General features: G+C 39.3%; 1 protein-coding gene across 1 annotated transcript in view; it reads right to left on the reverse strand.

Annotated features, from left to right (window-relative positions):
* arhgap9 (Rho GTPase activating protein 9) overlaps positions 1-25,968 on the reverse strand; it is a 164,200-nt gene that overhangs the window by 47,307 nt on the left and 90,925 nt on the right. Inside the window, 8 exon segments of the mRNA XM_034166131.1 lie at positions 2,666-2,771; positions 6,443-6,541; positions 7,277-7,372; positions 11,914-12,001; positions 12,817-12,878; positions 25,544-25,642; positions 25,811-25,839; positions 25,842-25,938. Of these exon segments, the coding sequence (XP_034022022.1) occupies positions 2,666-2,771; positions 6,443-6,541; positions 7,277-7,372; positions 11,914-12,001; positions 12,817-12,878; positions 25,544-25,642; positions 25,811-25,839; positions 25,842-25,938 (676 nt within the window).

Below are 25,968 nucleotides of genomic sequence, written 5' to 3' on the forward strand. Positions count from 1 at the left end.
TCTCCAGACTAGACTCAACTTGCTCTCTACTCTCACTACAGATCACAATGTCATCTGCAAACATCATAGTCCATGGGGACTCCTGTCTGATCTCATCCGTCTACCTGTCCATCACCACTGCAAACAAGAAAGGACTCAGAGCTGATCCTTGGTATAATCCCACCTCCACCTTGAATGGGTCTGATGCAGGAATTGTGTGCAACCTGTGTAATGTCGTCCCTGAAATCTTAGGAGTTCACCCCCCGTTTCTTTTTTTAACTGTTTCTACCAGTCTAATACTTCTGTTACTTTTTCAGTATAACTGCTGTGAATTTTAGCTCATTAATTTACTCCTGTGTGAACGTTAGGAGAGGTTAGCGCTTGGCTATATTCTTGAATTTTCTGGTACATAAAATACACTACTTCACACTTTATGTAATCCTGCGTGATAAGGTGGCTCTTTTAGAGAGCCGTGTCCGTAATGGCCCAATCATACGGCACTTAATGAAGGGCAACAAAACCCTAACAAAACAAGAAATCTGGACTTTTGTTGACTTTTGTTGGCATCGTTTAACCTTCACTCAGCTTCATTCCTGCAACTGTTGCTTTGTCAGGATTTTAAACTGTCAAAAATTTGCATGAAGGGCAACGAAAACCTCAATTCATCCGTGTTTTGTTTGGCTGTCGTTCTTCTTAGTTTTGTAACGTTAGTGTTTAGTTTGACTTTGTTCGACCATCTGAATGTTTTCACACAGTACTGAAGCCGGTTTGTGAGCACTGCTGCTGCTGTGTTCATGTACCGTCGGAAATTACAGTGAAAACTCAGCGTGCCTGCTTGGACTTTTTTTTTTATCTGGGTGAGGGGGTCAGCTTCAATGTGCTCAGGCACCTTATATAGGGAAAAATTTATCTTTTGTGTGGATACAGTTAATTATTTTGCCACAAGCAACTGCTAAATTTGAATCAAAAAAGTTGTGTAATTTCCAACAGTACTTGAACGCAGCGGCGGCAGCAGCAGCAGCTCCTGCATGCGCTTATTATTTTTTATTGAATATAACACTATGAGTGTAGGAATGACAATCCAGCCCTTATGTACATGTGGCAACAGGTAGATAATTCAAATGATTACATAAAAAGCTGTTCTGGAAGGCAGAATTCACATTGTGGATCAGTGGCAGCTCGTGGAAATAACCGCACATAGGAGTCAATGTGCTTTCACACGGATTAATCAATTTACTGCTCTGATATATTCATCATCTTTACACTTATATTTATTCCCCGTTTTTACAGTTGTCTGTTATAAATCAATATATAGCTGTGCGAAGGTTAGACAATGCCAACGAAAGTCCAGATTTCTTGTTTCGTTTGGGCTTCATTGCCCTTCATTAAGTGCTGTGTGACTGGGCCAGAAGCTTTCTCTTCTCGTGCCCCTGTTGTGTGGAATGATCTCCCTGCGTCAATAAAACAGTCAAATTCTGTAGAGACTTTCAAGTCCAGAATTCAGACGCACTTATTTTCCCTTTCATATGGCTAGCATACTGGTATAGTATGTTATGCTTTTTACTCTTGCAACTCATTTTATTAGGAAACAGTGTGGGCTGCGGCCTCAAGTTTATCTAAATTCTGGGTCTTTTAGTGAAGCTTAGGGCTAGTGGCCGGTGATCACCTTAGTGTTTCTTTTGTTTTTCGTTTACTTAATGCTAATAAATTATACTTTATTTGTTGTCTTTATGATGCCTGATTCTGTTTTTCTTCTCTCTGTTTAAGGTGCAGCTCCATCCAGAGATGGGTGTGGTGTCTGCTTTGGAAAACCTGATGTCCTGTGCACCAGCAACATGTCCTGGATATTGTATTGTGAACTGTTTTATAATTTGTGTCAGTAGCATGGCCCAAGCAGAGGGTCACCCCTTTGAGTCTGGTCTGTTTGAGGTTTATTCCTCAGAGGGAGTTTTTCCTCACCACTGTCACCTGTGCTTGTCTGTCTGTTGTTGGTAAGCTTAGACCTTACTTGTGTAAAGAGCCATGAGACAACTTTGTTGTTATTTGTTGCTATATAAATGAAAATAAATAAATAAAATAAATAAGCCAATCAAAGTCTTTTTTAAAATGCATGTATGCTTAGAAAATAAACATCGATTAAGACTATTAAGAAACCATCACTTCAAAAACACATCTGACCTTTAATCAGTCCTTTCTCCTGCAGTGCCTGGAGAGGAGGTCTCTTCAGGATCAGCTGCTTCAGCCGTGTCTTCACTCTTTTCCTCTCTGTGTTCTCCAGGTTGGACGTTTGAGCGAGGGACTGCAGAAGGAGAAGAGGAGGTATGGGTGGATGAGGAAGCAGAGGAGGGACAGGTCAGTGCAGGGTGATGTGCTACAGTGCAGGAGAGCAGATGAGAGGGGATGGTGGTGAAGATGAAAAGTGGGAGAGCTGGGTGGTGACACCTGGGAAATAGAATTGATGGAGGGATCAGCTGCCATGTGAAATACAACTGGGTAGGACAGAGATGAGAACAGAGGACAGGATGGAAGGATGTAGGAAGCCTGTATGGAAATGTATAAAAAAATGATGATGAAAGGCATGTGTGTAGTGAAGAATACATTGGAGGGCAGAAACTGCATTGTGTGATACTGTGATGGTTGTGTGAACAAAGGAAGCCTGATGATTTGCAGAAGTGGTGAAACTTACGTGATGTTTTCCTGTCTTCCTCATCCCCACTGTTATCTAACATCTCCAGGCTGCCCGCCCTCCTCAGCGAGTACAAAAGCACATTGTCCAATGGGTTTTCACGGTCCTGGGAGGCAGAAAGGTCTTGTCAAACTGTGCACATAGTGCAACCACTCACAGTAATTACACTGTAAAAACTGACCACCAGTCACAGCTTCACGGTGGAGTGGAACGAGGAAGGATTAGAAAACAGATCAAATCTAAGTTCAAGTCTCCCATGTGCCTTCTGACAAACTGTTACTGAAATTATTTCACATCTTTAAGAAAACTCATCTGTGTTTCACCCCCTCCTGGTGATACAACTGGTGATACAACATGCAAAAGTTGTACAATGCACAGTTTCTCCAATCACAACCACAGACGCGTATAACTCCATCAGAGCTGTCTTGGTGGCTTCCCACACTAGTTGCCTTCTTGCATCATTACAGTTTTTGAGAACTGTGTACTCCACACAGGTTTACAAAAGGGTACCACACTGCTTGTGTTTGTTGAAGATTAATGTAAATGAAGTCAAACAAATATTCAGGATAGAGAGATAGATAGGAGGGGCGACTGAGAAGTTTTGAGCATGACCCAGGAAAAGTGATGTGTGGTTTCTTCATCTTTTGCATTCTGAGAAACCAACATTTTTGAGGGCCCCTTCACATATAGTGCGAAGTTTGGATGAAATGCACACTTAGTGCGCATGACGCAGGAATCGTGTGCAAACTGTGTAATGTCTTCCCTGCCTCCAACACCTTGTACGCCTGTTGTTACAACTATCCCACATGAGTGTTTGTTTTGTCTGTGCTCTGAGATGACAGGAGGTGTGTCCGCCCACTGAAGCGGCTGTGGAAATCTGTGGATCTGGACAGTCCAGCTGGACACCATGTACTGTGTTTGGATGGACATGGACAAACAACTGCCCACTGTGACGCTTGCGTGTCTGTTTGCTGTTTCAAGTGGACATAAATAAAAACATACGAGGTCTATTAGAAAAGTATCCTACCTTTTTATTTTTTCTAAAACTATATGGATTTGAATCACGTGCGATTACATCAGCCAACCTTGAACCCTCGTGCGCATGCGTGAGTTTTTTCATGCCTGTCGGTTGCGTCATTCGCCTGTGGGCAGGCTTTGAGTGAGGAGTGGTCCACCCCTCTCGTCGGATTTCTTTTGTCTGGGAACTTCCTGAGAGACTGGCGCTTTGCTTGATCAAAATTTTTTCAGAACCTGTGAGGCACATCAAAGTGGACACCATTTGAGAAATTCAGCTGGTTTTCGGTGAAACTTTTAACGGCTGATGAGAGATTATGGAGTGTTACTGTCGCTTTAAGGACTTCCCACAGAGCAGGACATCGCGCAGCGCTCCGAGGCGCCGTCGTCAGCCTGTTTCGAGCTGAAAACCTCCAAATTTAAGCCTCTGTTGAGCCAGGACGTTGTGAGAGAACAGAGAACTTTCACAAGAGGTCGGGATCAGCAGTTTATCCGGACATTCCACTGTTAACGGAGATTTTGCAATGAAAGACGTGCGGACGGATTGGCGCGTTGGCAGGCAGCCGGCGCGGCGTGCCGCCACAGGAAAAACACCTCCGTTGGAAGCCTTAAGGACAAGTTGGAACATGTCCAGCTGTTAAACAATTTCTCAGATACTCACTCAACTGAAAGCCATCAAAAGCTGCCTGGTTTTTACAAATGGTTATCAACACGGATGTCCAGGCCCATTTGAAGTTCACCAGTGACCATCTGGGTGATCCAGAGGAGGCATGGAAGGTCATGTGGTCAGATAAGACCAGAATAGAGCTTTTTGGAATCCCACTTACCATGTTTAGAGGATGAGAACAACCCCAAGAAAACCATCCCAACCGTGAAGCATGGGGGTGGAAACATCATACTCTGGGGGTGCTCTTCTGCAAAGGGGACAGGACGACTGCACCGTATTGAAGGGAGGATGGATGGGGTCATGTATTGCGAGATTTTGGCAAACAACCTCCTTCCCTCAGTAAGAGCATTGAAGATGGGTCATGGCTGGGTCTTCCAGCATGACAATGACCCCAAACACACAGTCAGGGCAACTAAGGAGGGGCTCCGTAAGAAGCATTTCAAGGTCCTGGAGTGGCCTGGCCAGTCTCCAGACCTGAACTTAATAGAAAATCTTTGGAGGGAGCTGAAACTCCAAACCTGAAAGATCTAGAGAAGATCTGTATGGAGGAGTGGACCAAAATCCCTGCTGCAGTGTGTGCAAACCTGGTGAAAAAGTACAGAAAACATTTGACCTCTGTAATTGCAAACAAAGGCTACTGTACCAAATATTAACATTGATTTTCACAGGTGTTCAAATACTTATTTGCAGCAGTAACATACAAATAAATTATTAAAAATCATACATTGTGATTTCCGTATTTTTTTTTTTAGATTATATCTCTCACAGTGGACATGCACCAAAGATGAAAATTTCAGACTCCTCCATGATTTCTAAGTGGGAGAATTTGCAAAATCGCAGTGTGTTCAAATACTTATTTTCCTCACTGTACGTATATATTCCACATAAGCGGCGTGATGTGGTCCCACAGGTATTAGCTGTTTTTTTCTATATTCCCTCTACATACGCAGCGTGATGTGCCGCAGCTGGCACTGTGTGTTCCTGCCCGAAGGACACTGACGTGTGCACAAACTCTTGCACTGTTTCGCTGTTTTCGTCCAGACGTCGTCCAAACTTTGCACTATGTGTGAAGGAGTCATCAACATTGCACCCAGTGAGTCAAAACTTCAGACATTCTTGAAACTCAATTCTCAAAATTTTCAATTGCCCCTCATAGATACATAACATGCAGTGCATCTGGAAATTATTCAGAGTGCTTCACTTTTTTATGTTTTGTTATGTTACAGCCTTATTCCAAAATGGATGAAATTCATGTTTTCCCTCAAACTTCCACACACAATACCCCATAACAACAATGCAAAAAAAGTTTTTTTTTTGTTTTGTTTTGGATTGTTTTTTTATTTAGATTTTTGCAAATTTATTAAAAATAAAAAAACTAATCATGTTGTCATTAAGGGGTGTTGGTAGCAGAATTTTCAGGAAAAAATGAATTTACTCAATTTTAGAATAAGGGTGTAACATAACAAAATGTGGAAAAAGTGAAGCACTGTGAATACTTTCTGAATGCACCATACGCATTTGATGGCTGAGCCCAGACATTCACTGAATGTTTGTATCTTTGACCTGATCCAGGAGAATCACAAACCCTGACCCCATTTCCTCTCTCGGCTTCTCAAATGCTGCAATCAGAGTATCCACTGATTCTGCAAAGACTCCAGCATCGTTTGTAAGGTCAAGATCAGTAAACCTTTCCTCGCCAACAAAGACAGCAAAGCTGTTAGTTTCCACAATCATACATCAATTTGCAAAAATTGAAAATAAACTTCTTCCATCTTGTCATTACGGGGTGTTGTGAGTAGAATTTTGAAGGAAAAAATTAATTTACTCCATTTTGGAATAAGGCTGTAACATGCGTTCAGGGTGGAGTGAGGTGACCACATGTGCCACAAATTGAGATGGTTTCTGGCGTTGTTATTGGCTGTCAGGCTTGACTTTTGAAATGCATGTTTTAAAAATGCATGTTTTAAACACGCATTTCAAAACTGAGGCCTGACAGTCAAGAACAATGCCAGAAACCATCTCAATTTGTGGTACAAAGTGGGACAACAAAGTGGGACATCTGGTCACCCTAGGGTGGAGTGCATTGTGTCTCTCACCAGCCGGTCGATGACTCTCTGGATGGTGTTGTACCACTCTCTGATCAGAGAGTCGGTTTCCGATTGCAAGAGGAACTCATTACCCGTCACTGTCCGCAGCTGAAACCAACATTTTCAAAACCATATTTAGTTGAGTAAAATTATGTTCTTGTGATGCTTTCACCCAAAACTACTTTCAAACTTTAGTTCCAATGAGACTGAGATCTACTCATTGATGTTAAACACACTGCCAAATTCTCACTGTGCTCATGGCATGTATTTTTAACACATATCTGTTTATTCATTGTTCATGTATCAGTTGTAAGAGAAAAGCTAATATGTGTTCAGAACTGACATCCTGTAACTACGTAAAACTCAGATACAGGGGTGAATCTGCTACTCCCTTAATATGTTATATTTCATTGCAAAATACAAAACATGAAACAGCTTTTCCACTTCCTCCTAGTTTTGTGCTGTCAAAAAATAAAAATAAAAAACTGATTATGAGAACTGACTTTATCACTAAAGGGTGATCATTTTTTTTTTTATTCTTGGCCCATCCTCTTCCCCACTGAGAAAAATGGCCATATGTTTGGTAACTCCTCTTCTTACAATCTTCGCCTCACAGCACAAATGAAAATGTGAATGAATGTGGGTCACTGAAAAGTGAATATGTTGCTGGGAAAAGGTTCGGCGCACTCCTAATGTGCAATACTTTCTCAAATTTCTCAAGAGTTACAGAATGAGATTGAGGGTTTTCAAGGGATTTCTTGAGCTTGTGTGCTGTGTTTTTCTTTTCCAAACAGGATTACATGTGAGTTACTCCTCTTTTTTTTTATTTTTTTTATTTCTTACTTTGAAGACGTTTTTCTTGCTGGACAGTTCATTGGCCCATTGCAGTTGTGCTCCTCGTAGATCCACGCTGCTCTCTGGATGACTGTTTCCAGGTTTCTGTTTCAAATGTTAACAGGCACAAAAATTATGGTGATTTTGCTTTTTTTTTTTTTTTTTTTTTTTTTTACGTCCGCCAAGGATGTAACAAAATCACCTACGTTTATTTGTCTGTCTGTCTGTTAGCAGGATTACGTCAAAACTACTAGACAGATTTTGACAAAATGTTCTCCACAGATACATAGTAGGCCATGGAAAAACCCATTAAATTTTGGAGGTGATCTGGATCCGAATCCAGATTCTGTATCAAGATTTCTCTTTATATAGGCTTTGAAGGATTAATGTTAGCAGGATTACATCAAAACTACTACAGATTTTTATGAAATTTTCACCACAGGCTTTGAAGGATTACTTCAAAACTACTTCACGGATTCACAAATTTGCACCACAGATAGATATTAGGCCATGGAAGACTCCACTGAATTTTGGAGGTGATTCTGGATCAAGATTCACTTTATATTCACTTTATATTCGCTTTGAAGGATTACGTCAAAACTACTTCACAGATTCTTGCCAAATTTTCAACACAGATACATATTAGGCCATGGAAGACTCCATAAAATTTTGGAGGTGATCTGGATCCAGATCCAGATTCTGAATAAAGTTCCACTTTATATATGCTTTGAAGGATTACATCAAAACTACTTCACAGATTCTCACCAAATTTTCACTACAGATACATATTATGCCATGAAAGACTCCATTAAATTTTGGAGGTGATCTGGATCTGAAACTGGATTCTTGATCAAGATTTCTCTTTATATATGCTTTGAAGGATTACCTCAAAACTACTTCACGGATTCTCACCAAATTTGCACCACAAATAAATAATAGGGCATGGAACACTCCATTAGATTTTGGAGGTGAACCGGATCCGGACTGGCGGACGTCAGAAATCTCTAATTGCTCTTGTTTTTAACATGGCATACTGTCCGCAATCTGTTTACATAACCAACATACTGTGTAGTCAATATCATGTTTTTATATGGAGCAGTTCATGTGCTTTATGTCATTTAAGTATTTCAGTTATGCCAGAAACAAGCTCGATGGGAAGCAACTCAAAACTAGCTGTAATGTGAAGCACAACAATTGGAGGCTTGGAAGCTTCTTTTTATATTACTTTTATTTATTGGGGGTGTCGCTCAATTAATAACGGTGATATGGGGGGCAAGGCCTTTTTCAGATGTTTTTAACAAGACCCATCTTGACCTCAGAGAACAAGTGTCTCCATAAAAACGTTGTAAAAGATGTTTGACTTGGATTTTTTATTGTGTGCATTTGCTCAATTAGGAGTAATGCAATTGCAATAAATAACCACAAAAAGAAGAACTAGAACAGCATTCAGAGAACACCTGCTTCCACCAAAAAACAAATGTCACCTGTTCTTTGATATTAGTCTGTACATTTGACAATTTTTTGTCTGTTTGTTTGACTGTGAGCAGGTTTACACAAAAACTACTAAAGAGTAGAGCCCGACCAGTATGGTTTTTTGGGGCCGATGCCGATAACGATATTTGGATGAAAAAAAAAGTCGATAATTGATAAATCAGCTGATTTGCCGATAGCCGATAAATCAGCCGATATTTTTTTTAATAAATAAAATGTTCTTTTTTGGACCCTTAACAAAAAAGGTATGAGCTAAAAGCTGGAGGAAGCTTTGTCCTCATATTGATTAACTTTATAACAGAGAAGAATTTCAAGTTCAAAAAATGCAAAAATGCAATTGGAGCAGTTAGGGGGCTATTCAAACGGGCCAACTAGTAAGATATCACTCCTGAAAATGATCTTTGCCATATCACGTGAGGTAAATCTGCCCTACGATTGGATTTTGGAAAACCATGTGACGGAGAACAATTCTGATTGGACACTCACATTGCGCACGTCAACATGCACACATCTTCTGTGAGGAGTACAAAGATGGCTGACGGTGGATCAAAAGTCTGCAGAGTTAACTTTCCAGCAAAAAAAAAGTAAGTTTCTATCTCATATCATTAAAAAGTTATTTACAATTTAGTAAAGCTTGGTCCCAGCCGTTGTATACAATGGCATCCCAGAGGGTTAATGGCGAACGGCAGTAATTCCCAGAACCCTTCCGGACGACCAGTGAATCTGAATGTTTCAACCTCTTAGCAGTAAACGAAAGTTTTTCATGCTAGAAATAAGGTCTACACAACGTGGGCTTAATAAAAAGCGTGACCGACGCAATGAAGCACATTTGATACATTACTATATAAATTGAGTTAATCAAACTGAGTTGAACTGAAACGGGAGAAATGTGGGGTGAATGTAACTGCAAAGTTATTATAAACAACATCCTTATAAACTTACTTGTATGCTTTTATCAGCCGATCAGTGCAGTGTGACGGCGAACTACGGGGGCCGGTGATGAACACATTTAAGCAGGGGTGTAAGCAGCTCTCAGTTGAATGGAGGTGCAAGGACATTTTACATTGCCGACACAAACATTATTTCAGTAACTGTTCTGTTTATGAGAAATGATTGGCGTTCTATCGGCAAAATTTCTGTCAATAGAGAGTACTTTGAAAAGGACTTATATCGGCCGATAATATTGGCCGCTGATATATCGGTCGGGCTCTACTAAAGAGATTTTCTTGAAAGTTGGTGGAAAGGTGGGGTATGTGCCAAGGAGGAAACTTTTGGAGAGGATCCAATTAATGGGGCAAATCCAGGAATTTTTTTATATTTTTCTTTCACATTGCAAAATAGGTAAAGTTTTGTTTTTGTTTGTTTTAACTTCATGGATATGCCCCGCCTAAATTGAATGGTTTCCTCCTTGACTCACATCCCACCCTTTCACCAGTTTTCAAGAAAATCTATTCAGTAGTCTGACGGTGGACTGGATGCCTGCATGGACTCTCATCAGTTGTTGTTGTGTTCTTTATTGTAAACCTTTTTGGTAGCATGGCCTAAGCAGAGGGTCACCCCTTTGGTAAGGTTAGACCTTACTTGTGTGAAGCACTTTGAGGCAGCTTTGTTGTGATTTGGCACTATAAAAACCAAATAAATTGAATTGAAATTATATTCCAAAGTGAATTATATATGAAAAAAATACTGTATTGAATTATATGGTCACAAGATGGCACTGTCTACATGTGTGACAAACTGCTCCTGTATATTGAATGAGGTATTGTAACTCATACTCTGGAGCAGAAGGTTGCAGTAATGCACCATTAAGGTGGACGTCAACCTTCATAAAACAAGAAGGTGAAGATGATGAAGAAGAAGATCTGAGGAGAAATTCTGTATCTTAGCGAATAAGAATGTTTAAGAAATGATGCTCTCAAACTGAAAGATCATGCTCTGGAATAAAATGACAGAATATGACTTTCATACTTCTTAGAACAACACTTGGTTTGCACAGTGTGCAACAACAAGAATCCTGACAGAATGTCACCAAGCCAAATTTAAGGTAAGGCTTTTATCTTTCATAAATGTTTTCAAACATTTAAATACATTGCACATTTACCTCACCTATGACTGTCTGTTCAGTAGTCCAAAGAAGCAGTTTACTTAAGTGTTGGTAGCATCTCATTACTAATGCAGAATTTGTGTTATAAATAAATAATGCACTGCATTTTCAAACATTAATTTACATTGCATGTTTACCTCACCTATGCTCATCTGTTCGGTGGTGGCACGAACCAGCTTACTTGCATTTTGTGCCTCTTACAAACACATTAATTAGCTTGATAACCTTTACTTGCTAGCATGGTATTTGCACTATAAATAAGTAATGTGCTGATTAAATTCATTTTGTTTCTTATTGCATGATGTGGTAACACCACATTTATAAAATAAATGCAACTTGTATGGGTTATTTGCCTTCATGGTGCATTTAATACCCCTGTATGAGTACTGGAAAATAGAGTAATCATGCTAAGAGAAAAACAAACAAAAACCTGAAAACATAACCTTGGTGGAGGTAACAAAAATACATAATTTTATTTTATATTCTGTTACTTTTTTAAAAGTCTGGGTTAAAGATATAACAGGCAAGAATGTAAGCTAACATATGATTTTGATTCTCTATGGTTGGTGGGTGTCCACAGAGTGTTGTTTCGCTCAGTCAGTTGTGTCATCTTGCGATGTTGTGGGGATGATGGAAGCAGCTTTATTGCCTGACTTATTGATAAAATCTGGTATTGTGTGCCAATCGACATGTCAAGGCTCTCTAGGTCAACTTTCAGTACCGGTAAATGAGCACACAGATCTACAAAATCTGCATTTCCTCAAATTATAAAGGTTTTCCTTTCCGTTGGTGCAAAGCAAATGAGTCCTATGCCCCATTCAATTGAATGGGGAAGTGCGGCCAAACATTTGACTGGTACTGTAAATACAAGAATAACAAGCCTTTAGATTTGGGAATGTCATTTCAGTGAAAACAGCACAAAAACACCCCTAGGTCACAAAGGGCTAATCAAAACATTGTGCAGAGTCAGCTGTTTTAGAACGCAAGTGTAGTACTTGACCCCCCCCCAAAAAAAACCCTCAACCAAAACAGATTTTGTCAGCGTTCTTACCCAGCTAGATGGTGTCTGCGATTTCGGATCTTTAAAGAAAACCAGACTGTTGCCAACCAGCACCACCCATGACGGGCTCCAATTTTTCCTGGAAAACCCCAGAACATACATATTATCTTGTGTTTTGTGAGATAAACATATCAGGCCCTATCTTACACCTGACGAAAAGCAACGCAAAACTTAGCCTAAGTGTCATTGCAGGTTTCCTACCCAACACTGTTGTCATTTTTACATCCAATGCCTCTGAACCACAATATCATTTGTGCTTATCTAAAAATGAGGTGCAGGTGTGTAGAGACCTAGTGCACTTATATTATTTGTCACAAGGAAATGTTTACATTTTACACCTCCAAAAACAAGGTGTATATGCCAGTGCTGTCTTGCACTGTAGGAACAGCACAATAGTCAGATGCACATTACTGCATCAGTGGCTTCACAGTGTAGGTACACTCTGTTTGCTTGCACATATCCATATCAGTTACCTGCAACCTTATACTTGTAATACTGAAACAACAGTGAATTGTGGTCAATGTTGGGGAAAAAAAATGAATGGGTGGAGGGAGAAAAAAAAAACATTTTACGAGAGCCATCGCTTTCTGTCTCATAGACAGCCAGTGTTATATGAATAAAATACACAATAAAAAATAAATAAAACAACCATTCAACAAAAGAAGATTAAACACTCATAGCCAAAAAAAAAAGCCCTGCTTCACCTCAGGGAGCTTTGGTGGCCACTGCCCAATGTGTCCTCTGACTATAACCAGCCCATGACTAATGAACACAATAAATCCAGCCCCTTTGCTGACAGCACTCCAACCACCATCAAATCAGAGTCTAAACGGAATAGATAATATGTAACTTTTGATTTCAATGTCAGCAGCTTTATGACATCTCAGCTCCTACCTGAGTTTTCGGCCTCCCTCTGCAATCTTTGTCTTGTTCAAGAGTCCGGCTTTCTCCAACTCCTGGGAGCAAATTAAAAGGGCTTTAAGTGCAGTCAAATGTGCTGTATTCACAGTAATGTTATCCATTCAGAGTGGGCAGAGTGGAAAAATAAGAGTGTGTAAATGTTAACAGTAAAGTACAGCAGAGGGCTTTTCATCTGTTTTATATACCGCATCCCAAACTGAATCCATTTAACTTGACTGTTGCATCATTCAGAAAATGGCAAGAGAGTAGTTGATCTAAAATCTCCCACTGCGGTGTGGCCCCGTTTAAAGTAGAAGAGAAGTGAATTATTAGCAAGTGGAAAGTTATAAGTTTAAAATACAGTATATGAGTATAATCATGATCAAAGTGACATAAAGGAGGGAAGATGTTTAAAGGGTCAGTTCACCAAAATCACAAATAATACATTCCTTTAGTGATATCGAGTCAGTTAGATTTCTCCTCGTTCATTCGTTGAAATTATCAGAGAAATACTTAATTTGCTGTGTTGAAACAACTGAAAAACATCAAGTGTAAATGCCTCTTTGCAGAACCAGTCCACAACTTCTCAAGATGATTTACGTACCTCATTGCAGACAAGGTTTTATTTTTTTCCATTTTGTGGTTTATTTTTTTAATAACTTCAAGGTTTGATTTACATAAATTATGCTGATGCGCCAAAATTCACAGCAAATCCAGCTGTACACCTGATCTTGTCAGATCTCAGTAGTGAAGCAGAGTAGGTCCAAATTAGCACTTGGCTAGGAGACTACTTGGGAAAACCAGGGACTGTGTGTGTTAGTTGTGTCTAGAAGTGCATCTGACAAAAAAAAAGTGCCAAAGTCCAATGCAGATTTGTACTTGATCTGCTGAAGTGACCTTGCACACCCAGGAGCAGCCAAAAAACAAACATCATACGGATGTGCCAAAATCAGTGACAGCAGCAAAAACATTATTTTATAAAATAAATAAATAAATCTGAGGCATTAATTATATACTAGTGTGTTGCCCGTGGGGGTCCACTGGCTTTAGATTGGATAGTGTTTATAAAATAGGTAGCTAACATTTTTCAACAGTGGTAATAATTTATGCAAAGTTTCTATAATGACTTGGAATGCCGTGTGAGTCCAGAATGATTTTAGAACCCTTTTATTTCCTGTTAATTATGTAATTGTTTAATGTTAATTAATTGTCTTAATGTATTTAGAAATTGTTTAGGTTCTTGTTATCATATACCCACTATTATTATCAGTATTATTATGATTCTTTTATTTTATTATTACTTCTGTTTTGTCATTTGATTTTTAAATGGTCCACAATGGAAATAATTGTTTTCACTTTCTTGTCTCATCCATGTATTTTTAATGTATTTGCAATTATATTATGTACTTGCATTGAATTTACTAAATAAAATCATGCCCGCACACACTCATGCTTTTAATATAAAGATGATTTACCACCCCTGCAGGAATTGTGTGTGAGTCCAGAATGTAATTAGCAATCTCCATTGTTCAATGTTGTTAGCTAATATCTATAGTTTCTCCAAAAATATTAGTCTTATCAACGTTCCACTTTGGCAGCATTCATCCATCACAAAAAATACATAAGCAGACCAAACGGCAAATGTCAGCTCTCCCCACTTTGTCCATGACCAAAGTTATATGCACGCATACACGGACAGATGCATGTACACAAAGCTTTTTGTCTTTTCTACATTCTGCCACAAGCAGGTGCTATTATTTTTACACACCCACAAACAGAGATGGTGGCAAAGGACATCAAACACACTACAGTTTTCACCCATGGTAACGGCAACATGACAATAAATTCAGTCATGGTAACTGTAACATGACACTTAACTAAACTGACTACACCAATTGAACCACAAAAACACAAGAAATCAATAACACTAACAACACTGATAAACTAACATAAACCACAATAGTAAGTAAGTCCCTTCGGCTGCTCCCTTGTTTGCACTTGGGGTCGCCACAGCAAATCTAAGGTGGATCTGCATGTTGAATTGACACAGGTTTTACGCCGGATGCCCTTCCTGATGCAACTCCACATTACATGGAGAAATGTGGCAGGGGTGGGATTTGAACCCGGAGCCTTCTGAACTGAAATCAAGCGCATTAACCACTTGGCCACCACCCCTGCTCCACAATAACAACATTTAAAACCCAGAACTCCCATGGTGCATTACAGCACAATGTCCATTGTTCACTGTTGTTAGTTAATATCACTAATTTCTCCAAAAATATTAGTCCTATCAAGTTTCCATTTTTGCAGCATTCATCTTTGACCCAAAATACATAAGCATACCAAATGGCAAATGTCAGCTCTTCCCAGTTTCTCTGTGGTCAAAGCCATACACACACACGTACGCACACAGATGCCACTTGGCTATTATAATATAGATGCTACAAAAAAAGGAAATGCTTTGTAATATCAAGTAATTTATACTTGAGTAACACAGTGCTAAGCATTAATTATGAAATCAAATAAGCATCTTAGGTGATTATCCTATACCTTTCAAATTGAATTGAAAAACTGTTCTATGTTCTATGTATTAAAAATCGTGTTGATCAATTCATTATTCATTGATTATTATTCTGTTTATTTCTCATGTAGAATCTTACTTTGGGTTGTATACTTACAAAATAGGTTTTCCAATAGTCTGAAAGGTTTGTTGTTAAAGTTGACTAGAATGTGCCGTATTTAAACTCAACCAAATAGTCTTACCATTGCACTTATTGAAAATGTTCATTTGTTTTATATGACACGTAAATAGATCCACGTCATTTGAAAATTGGTGTAAAATATGAAGGTGTCTGTTGCAGGAACAGAAACCCAACAGCAGAGAACAGAATAAGCTTTGTGTCCGACCAGTAGGGCACTTCAGCCGGCAGGTGAGCTGACACACCACTGAGCAGAGCGGTATTTGCAGAAACACATCTGCATTCCTGAATCCAGAAAAAAAACACAGCATCTATGGCCACAAAAGATGTCCCCACAAACACTAGGGTTACCTCATTTAGCTTCCTCGCATCATGAATGCATTTTTAAAAAAGCTAATGAAGTCGTGCATTATCATAAAAAGTATGAGAGACAAATGTATGGTAAATAGTACAAAAAAAGGTGCCACTCATACAACAGGAAAATAACATACGTATGTCACGTGTAGGGCTGGGCAAGTTAACGCGTTATCGCATTGACACATTAATTAATTAACGAAGACAATTTTTTTAATCGCACATTAACGCACTTGTTTTTTATTATTGTAAGAGTATGTTGCACACAGGCTTTTGTTTTGCAAGTCTGCCGCTGACTGTTGCTGCATTCACAGGAACTAGTGTGACAAGTCCCTGACCGGAAAAGAAAAGGATTGGTGGATAAACCAACCAACATGGAGAAGGACACAGAACTTTTACATGGCCATTTTCATTTTACAGTGCTTCCAGACGGTGTAGTCGACAGAACCAAAGTTATCTGCAGCCACTGCAAAGCTGAATTTTCTTATCAGCGGAGTACTTCGAGTCTTAAATATCACCTAAATGCAGCACACACATTTGATACCAGCAAATCATTCAGTGAAACAAACTGCGGCACGAGGCTTTGGCAGACTACGTTAGATGCAATGTGTGGGAGAACTATTGATAAACAAAGGCAAGAGAAGCTTGCAAATGCGACAGCGAAATGGATTGCTACAGACTGCAGGCCAATTAGTGTTGTGGAGGACGTCGGGCTGAGAGACATTCTGAGAATCGCAACAAATGATGGCACATATGAAATTCCCTCATGACACACCATAAAGAAGAGGACTGCAAAAGCCACAACTTTACAATGTGCACCCACTGTTGCTCTCACTGGGGACTACTGGACATCACTGGGTAACCACAATTTATTTTTATTTAACTGCAACTGCATAAACAAAGTGCTGTTGTTATGTGGTTGCAGAATGAACGCTATGGCACTTTCATTCATATGGCAGAACATTTAAAATAAAATTGTGCTATACATTACTTTTGAATTCATTTTTGGATTTTGCTTATAACAATGCAATTAATCGTGATTAATCAAGGAAATCATGCGATTAAAATTTTTAATCGTTGCCCAGCTCTAGTCACGTGACATACAATCTACCAATCAAATGACAATGACCTATTTTGGTATCATATACAAATAATGAACACAGATTCACACTACTTTATTGACCATTAAATTCACATAAAATGTAAATTTTGTGCTGGTATTTTAAAAAGACAAACAATGTTTATGAGCACAATGGGAAGAATATTTGCATGATTTGAAAGATGAAACATACTATTCAGTGAGGCATCAGCTAAGTTGAAAGGTATACTCCATCTTCCCATATTTCAATTGCACAAATGGAAAACATTTATTATTGATTTTACATGACACCTAAGTTGATCCACACCATTTTATTTGATTGATATTTTACTTAAAATTAGAGAGGTGTTTCTTCTTGGAGCAGGAATCAGGGGCCAGTGGGACCCAGCAGATCACTCAGGACCAGCAGGCAGCTCGGCTGAAACACACATTTGCTTTCTTGAATTCAGTGAAAAACTGCATCAAGAATTTGTCCAGTTCTTCATCTGACAGTGCTTCAGCAGCCACTAAAGATGTCCCTGTGAACACTGCGGGTGCTGGAATTTGCTTCCTCATATCATAGAAGCATTTTTACAAAGAGCTATGGAGAGGTGCAAAACGGATGGTATAAAATTGCACTATAAATAGTCCCAAAAAAATGCAGTGATTTCACCCATACATCGGTAAAAATAATGAATGTTGCATGATATACAATCTACCAACCAAACAAATTGGATCTAATTAGGTGTGGTATAGTATATAAATAATGAATGTTTATGAATTCAATGGTACAAATATTGAATGAGGTGAAAGATGGAATGTTCTATTCAAGAGGGGAAGCCGAGTTGAATGGAACATTCCATCTTTCACCGAATTAAATATTTGTTCCATTGAAGAATGAAAAAACTTCATTTTTTGTTTTATATAACGGCTAAAATACATCCTTGTCATTTGACAGTTATTAATTTATAAACAACAGAAAAGAGACTTGCATTGTGGTGTTCCACTGGTGTTTTGATGTCAACAGTCCAACATGAACTTTAAATTGGAGTACAAAATTGTTCTCAGTCAACTTAGAAAAACAGTTTAATGTAGTCTGTGATGCCGTGCACTGACTTTGTGTACTCCCTCCCCACTCCCCCCCAAAAAAGACTTTGTGTATTTCCTCAGTCCAGCAAAAACTCACGTCAGAAAATTGCGCAGCCTTTCATCCTAACAGCTCTTCATGTCTCCAGATGGCTTACAGCATAGTGGATTTGTGTGTGTGTGTGTGTGTGTGTGTGTGTGTGTGTGTGTGTGTGTGTGTGTGTGTGTGTGTGTGTGTGTGTGTGTGTGTGTGTGTGTGTGTGTGTTAGAAGAATTAGCAGCATCAATTAGCTCCTTCAACTCGTCATCCCATATTCTCACGAGCACCACTAGCTTAGCTTATGGCAAGCTAAAAGTGGACGCTCTGGTTTTGGCCGAACAACTATACAGTTTTTGTATATTTTGTGTCAGTACGCGCCCGTGGCCGACGTGCTTGATGAATTCCTGCGCAAAAAAGTAGTTCCCAAACAATGCTGTATTTGCGATGACAGTGCATTTTCATGGGTAACAAAAACATAATGAGTATATTTGGCACAAGAACTTGTGTGTTTTTACGCCTAAATTATCATAAGTCAGATTAACCTTACCTACCCTCTTGCTTGCCTCTACTGGTGGTTGGCTCTCACTGCGGTATTGTATCACTTCCTGTTCCGGAGCACAGCGGTGTTTTGCTGTATCTGTTAGCTGTTTAATCTGCGCAGTTAGATTGATCTAGTTATCTAGATTACGATTTGTTTCCCAGTGTAATCTTTACGTGCCTTAACTAAAGCACTCCTTCTGCTGAATCACCTCTAAATTATTTACACATTATTCACTTTGCGTGTTTTTAGGAATCCGCTAGCTTAGCGTAGCTACTAGCTCTTAGCCGATTTAGCATGGCGGCTTCTCCTGTCTCTCCCGCACTTTTCTGCTCTGGGTGTGAAATGTTTAGTTATTCCTCGGCCTCCTTTAGCAGTAATGGTACTTGTAATAAGTGTAGCTTATTCGTAGCTTTGGAGGCCAGGCTGGGCGAATTGGAGACTCGGCTCCGCACCGTGGAAAATTCTACAGCTAGCCAGGCCCCTGTAGTCGGTGCGGACCAAGGTAGCTTAGCCGCCGTTAGTTCCCCCCTGGCAGATCCCGAGCAGCCGGGAAAGCAGGCCGACTGGGTGACTGTGAGGAGGAAGCGTAGCCCTAAACAGAAGCCCCGTGTACACCGCCAACCCGTTCACATCTCTAACCGTTTTTTCCCACTCGACGACACACCCGCCGAGGATCAAACTCTGGTTATTGGCGACTCTGTTTTGAGAAATGTGAAGTTAGCGACACCAGCAACCATAGTCAATTGTCTTCCGGGGGCCAGAGCAGGCGACATTGAAGGAAATTTGAAACTGCTGGCTAAGGCTAAGCGTAAATTTGGTAAGGTTGTAATTCACGTCGGCAGTAATGACACCCGGTTACGCCAATCGGAGGTCACTAAAATTAACATTAAATCGGTGTGTAACTGTGCAAAAACAATGTCGGACTCTGTAGTTTTCTCTGGGCCCCTCCCCAATCGGACCGGGAGTGACATGTTTAGCCGCATGTTCTCCTTGAATTGCTGGCTGTCTGAGTGGTGTCCAAAAAATGAGGTGGGCTTCATAGATAATTGGCAAAGCTTCTGGGGAAAACCTGGTCTTGTTAGGAGAGACATCCATCCCACTTTGGATGGAGCAGCTCTCATTTCTAGAAATCTGGCCAATTTTCTTAAATCCTCCAAACCTTGACTATCCAGGGTTGGGACCAGGAAGCAGAGTTGTAGTCTTACACACCTCTCTGCAGCTTCTCTCCCCCTGCCATCCCCTCATTACCCCATCCCCGTAGAGACGGTGCCTGCTCCCAGACTACCAATAACCAGCAAAAATCTATTTAAGCATAAAAATTCAAAAAGAAAAAATAATATAGCACCTTCAACTGCACCACAGACTAAAACAGTTAAATGTGGTCTATTAAACATTAGGTCTCTCTCTTCTAAGTCCCTGTTGGTAAATGATATAATAATTGATCAACATATTGATTTATTCTGCCTAACAGAAACCTGGTTACAGCAGGATGAATATGTTAGTTTAAATGAGTCAACACCCCCGAGTCACACTAACTGTCAGAATGCTCGTAGCACGGGCCGGGGTGGAGGATTAGCAGCAATCTTCCATTCCAGCTTATTAATTAATCCAAAACCCAGACAGAGCTTTAATTCATTTGAAAGCTTGTCTCTTAGTCTTGTCCATCCAAATTGGAAGTCCCAAAAACCAGTTTTATTTGTTATTATCTATCGTCCACCTGGTCGTTACTGTGAGTTTCTCTGTGAATTTTCAGACCTTTTGTCTGACTTAGTGCTTAGCTCAGATAAGATCATTATAGTGGGCGATTTTAACATCCACACAGATGCTGAGAATGACAGCCTCAACACTGCATTTAATCTATTATTAGACTCTATTGGCTTTGCTCAAAAAGTAAATGAGTCCACCCACCACTTTAATCATATCTTAGATCTTGTTCTGACTTATGGTATGGAAATAGAAGACTTAACAGTATTCCCTGAAAACTCCCTTCTGTCTGATCATTTCTTAATAACATTTACATTTACTCTGATGGACTACCCAGCAGTGGGGAATAAGTTTCATTACACTAGAAGTCTTTCAGAAAGCGCTGTAACTAGGTTTAAGGATATGATTCCTTCTTTATGTTCTCTAATGCCATATACCAACACAGTGCAGAGTAGCTACCTAAACTCTGTAAGGGAGATAGAGTATCTCGTCAATAGTTTTACATCCTCATTGAAGACAACTTTGGATGCTGTAGCTCCTCTGAAAAAGAGAGCTTTAAATCAGAAGTGTCTGACTCCGTGGTATAACTCACAAACTCGTAGCTTAAAGCAGATAACCCGTAAGTTGGAGAGGAAATGGCGTCTCACTAATTTAGAAGATCTTCACTTAGCCTGGAAAAAGAGTCTGTTGCTCTATAAAAAAGCCCTCCGTAAAGCTAGGACATCTTTCTACTCATCACTAATTGAAGAAAATAAGAACAACCCCAGGTTTCTTTTCAGCACTGTAGCCAGGCTGACAAAGAGTCAGAGCTCTATTGAGCTGAGTATTCCATTAACTTTAACTAGTAATGACTTCATGACTTTCTTTGCTAACAAAATTTTAACTATTAGAGAAAAAATTACTCATAACCATCCCAAAGACGTATCGCTATCTTTGGCTGCTTTCAGTGATGCCGGTATTTGGTTAGACTCTTTCTCTCCGATTGTTCTGTCTGAGTTATTCTCATTAGTTACTTCATCCAAACCATCAACATGTTTATTAGACCCCATTCCTACCAGGCTGCTCAAGGAAGCCCTACCATTATTTAATGCTTCGATCTTAAATATGATCAATCTATCTTTGTTAGTTGGCTATGTACCACAGGCTTTTAAGGTGGCAGTAATTAAACCATTACTTAAAAAGCCATCACTTGACCCAGCTATCTTAGCTAATTATAGGCCAATCTCCAACCTTCCTTTTCTCTCAAAAATTCTTGAAAGGGTAGTTGTAAAACAGCTAACTGATCATCTGCAGAGGAATGGTCTATTTGAAGAGTTTCAGTCAGGTTTTAGAATTCATCATAGTACAGAAACAGCATTAGTGAAGGTTACAAATGATCTTCTTATGGCCTCGGACAGTGGACTCATCTCTGTGCTTGTTCTGTTAGACCTCAGTGCTGCTTTTGATACTGTTGACCATAAAATTTTATTACAGAGATTAGAGCATGCCATAGGTATTAAAGGCACTGCGCTGCGGTGGTTTGAATCATATTTGTCTAATAGATTACAATTTGTTCATGTAAATGGGGAATCTTCTTCACAGACTAAAGTTAATTATGGAGTTCCACAAGGTTCTGTGCTAGGACAATTTTATTTACTTTATACATGCTTCCCTTAGGCAGTATTATTAGACGGTATTGCTTAAATTTTCATTGTTACGCAGATGATACCCAGCTTTATCTATCCATGAAGCCAGAGGACACACACCAATTAGCTAAACTGCAGGATTGTCTTACAGACATAAAGACATGGATGACCTCTAATTTCCTGCTTTTAAACTCAGATAAAACTGAAGTTATTGTACTTGGCCCCACAAATCTTAGAAACATGGTGTCTAACCAGATCCTTACTCTGGATGGCATTACCCTGACCTCTAGTAATACTGTGAGAAATCTTGGAGTCATTTTTGATCAGGATATGTCATTCAAAGCGCATATTAAACAAATATGTAGGACTGCTTTTTTGCATTTACGCAATATCTCTAAAATCAGAAAGGTCTTGTCTCAGAGTGATGCTGAAAAACTAATTCATGCATTTATTTCCTCTAGGCTGGACTATTGTAATTCATTATTATCAGGTTGTCCTAAAAGTTCCCTAAAAAGCCTTCAGTTAATTCAAAATGCTGCAGCTAGAGTACTGACGGGGACTAGAAGGAGAGAGCATATCTCACCCATATTGGCCTCTCTTCATTGGCTTCCTGTTAATTCTAGAATAGAATTTAAAATTCTTCTTCTTACTTATAAGGTTTTGAATAATCAGGTCCCATCTTATCTTAGGGACCTCGTAGTACCATATCACCCCAATAGAGCGCTTCGCTCTCAGACTGCAGGCTTACTTGTAGTTCCTAGGGTTTGTAAGAGTAGAATGGGAGGCAGAGCCTTCAGCTTTCAGGCTCCTCTCCTGTGGAACCAGCTCCCAATTCAGATCAGGGAGACAGACACCCTCTCTACTTTTAAGATTAGGCTTAAAACTTTCCTTTTTGCTAAAGCTTATAGTTAGGGCTGGATCAGGTGACCCTGAACCATCCCTTAGTTATGCTGCTATAGACGTAGACTGCTGGGGGGTTCCCATGATGCACTGTTTCTTTCTCTTTTTGCTCTGTATGCACCACTCTGCATTTAATCATTAGTGATCGATCTCTGCTCCCCTCCACAGCATGTCTTTTTCTTGGTTCTCTCCCTCAGCCCCAACCAGTCCCAGCAGAAGACTGCCCCTCCCTGAGCCTGGTTCTGCTGGAGGTTTCTTCCTGTTAAAAGGGAGTTTTTCCTTCCCACTGTAGCCAAGTGCTTGCTCACAGGGGGTCGTTTTGACCGTTGGGGTTTTACATAATTATTGTATGGCCTTGCCTTACAATATAAAGCGCCTTGGGGCAACTGTTTGTTGTGATTTGGCGCTATATAAAAAAATTGATTGATTGATTGATAAGTCAATACACACTCATCTAGCAGCATCTTCTCCACAGATATACGATCTTCTCATGTCAGAAAACTCAGTGCTGGGTCAGGCGAAAGTAGTCTGGTGAGCTATCCCACAAAGTCAAAAAGCAGAGATGTCCCTCCAACAAGCAAACAAACTCTGCCGTCTTTAGCTAAACACTGCCTCCGGTAGTGTGAGCATGCACAGTGGTTGGGTGTGCAATAGCACATTTCATATAGTACTGAAATTGCATGCTAAAAAGAACTAGTGCACGTTATATGAAACACAACGGCAAATGGTATGAATAATCCATGTCACGTGACATACAAGCCACCAATCAAGTGACAAGGATCCACTCAGTCGTTATATAGTATAGTATTTTTCTCATTTTAATTTCATTTCATTTTATTTATATAGCACCAAATCACAACAAAGTTGCCTCAAGGCACTTCACACAAATAAAAAAAAAATCATGCATCAGATAAAAGAATCTGCCATCAGAAAGACAACAACAGGGTGTTCTGTCCACCCTGGAATTTCAAGGGTTTTGGATAGTTGTTTCTGTAATCATGTTTGTTCTAATTCTTCCTTGCTGGAGTTTAGTCTTCACTGTCATTTTTGACAGTCGCCTTTAGTGTAGTTGTTATGATATGACATTGTCTTTTTGGGGTGGGGGATTTTGGACATTTTTGGATTTATTGTGTTTCTTGTATTTTGGATTCTTAGTCTTTGTTATCCTTGCACCCTTTTAGTTTTAGGGTTTAGGGTCCAAACCTGTCTTCTTTGGGGTCTAAACCGTAACAGTGTCTGTGAGTGATTTTATTTAGTAAGTTCAATGTAAGTACATAATATAATTGTAAATACGTTAAAAACATGGATGACACAAGAAAGTGAAAACACTTATTTCCATTGTGGTCCATTTAAAAATCAAATGGCAAAATAGCAGTAAAAATCAAATATTCAATAGTAATAATAATAATAATAATAATGATAGTGTGTATATGATAACAAAAACCTATACAATTTATAAATATATTAACACAGTAAATTAACATTACAACATTACATAATGAACAGGAAATAAAAGGGTTGAGTTCCTGTAAAAACTGTTGCGGTCTAAGGTTCTAAAAACATTCTGGACTCACTCACCATTGCACAGTTCTGTTGCACAATTTATTACCACCCTTGAAAAATGTCAGCTACCTATTTTTTAAACACTACTCAATCTAGAGCCCATGGATCCCCACGGACAACACGTGAGTCATTTATTCCTTCATTACTGCAGTATATTTTTATTATCATTTATTCTTTTATTATTGCAAACTGTCACTCTCAATGAATAGACTTATTTAAATTTAAATGGCCACAAAATTTGTAATCTGGATCAGATCCAGATCAAACTGTGTCAGTGGATAAAGGATACCATCCTACATAAGGCTCTCAAATATGAAAAAAATGTGATCTTTAACATGAATTTTTCAAAACATTTGGTCAATGTTAAAGGATAGGGATTTTTCCTGGCCTTTGACCTTGAAAATTGAACCAGTTCTTACCGATCAGGATATGAATCTTCAGTAAAAATGTCATAATGACATATGATAAATTGTGGGTTACAGGCTGTTTACAGACACACAGACAGACAGACAGACAGAGTTGGAGCAGGTCATATTTTCGCCCCTGTTTATTTGTTATATATTATTGTGAAAGTGTGATTTTTGTTTTTGATATACAAGTTGCACTGGAGTATAAGTCGCAAGATCTCCCAAATTTATAAATGCACACAGTACAGTATTTTTCCAAGTGTGTACAAGTTTCATCAATAATAATCCTCTGGGTTTTTTTGTTTTTGTTTTTGTTTTGTTTTTTGGCGACATTAATAATGATCTTATTGGAGCAGGAGCCCAGATGCCTCAGCTAACGTTAGTATATATTATATAACATTAGTATATAACATTAGTATAAAATTCAGATTTCGAGTAAACAAACACATATACGCAGAAACACTCCAGCGGCATCTGGTTAAGAAAACTATCTTCATTGGCTCCTCCTCCAGAATAACTGTAAAAAAAAATTCCCTGTTGAGAACAGATAAACACATTGTGTTCTCATAATTTTTATCATACTGTCATTATGTGCGATTGTTGAGCAGTGCTTTTTCTGCTACTGAACATAAGAGAAAATAATAGATTTACAAGAATAGCAAATCACTAGGAAAGCATTGTTATTATTGATGTTTGTTTATGAACAAAGAAGGCGCTATCTCACCGGTGTGCAGCAGTCGCTGTCTGGAGAACTCGCTGGAGACGCTGGCTCCACAACAGTGTCAGTCGCATTGCAGGTGTAATCCCTCCACTGCTGGGCCAGCTGCAAGACAGGAGCTTTGTTCATTTATGTGTATGTATTACACACTCAAATGGAGTTGTTTTTGCTGTCCAACAGTTCCTCTCATAGTTTTTGTTATTTCCTGCCTTGTCTCTGAATATATGCAAACACAGTTTTTCTACACTTGTGTGTCAGGTGCTCTGCGAATACCTTGCCATTCTTAGGCAGGACCATAGATGCTTGACATCATGCATAGGGGTGAAGTTACAATATTTAACATCTGCATTGCTGAATGCCATCTTACTCAGGGTGTCAGAAGAAACGGCACGTTGCATGCTCTTCACAAAGGTTAAAGGTCAGGGTAATAT

Source organism: Thalassophryne amazonica, chromosome 3 (assembly GCF_902500255.1).
Source record: "Thalassophryne amazonica chromosome 3, fThaAma1.1, whole genome shotgun sequence".
Taxonomy (NCBI): domain Eukaryota; kingdom Metazoa; phylum Chordata; class Actinopteri; order Batrachoidiformes; family Batrachoididae; genus Thalassophryne; species Thalassophryne amazonica.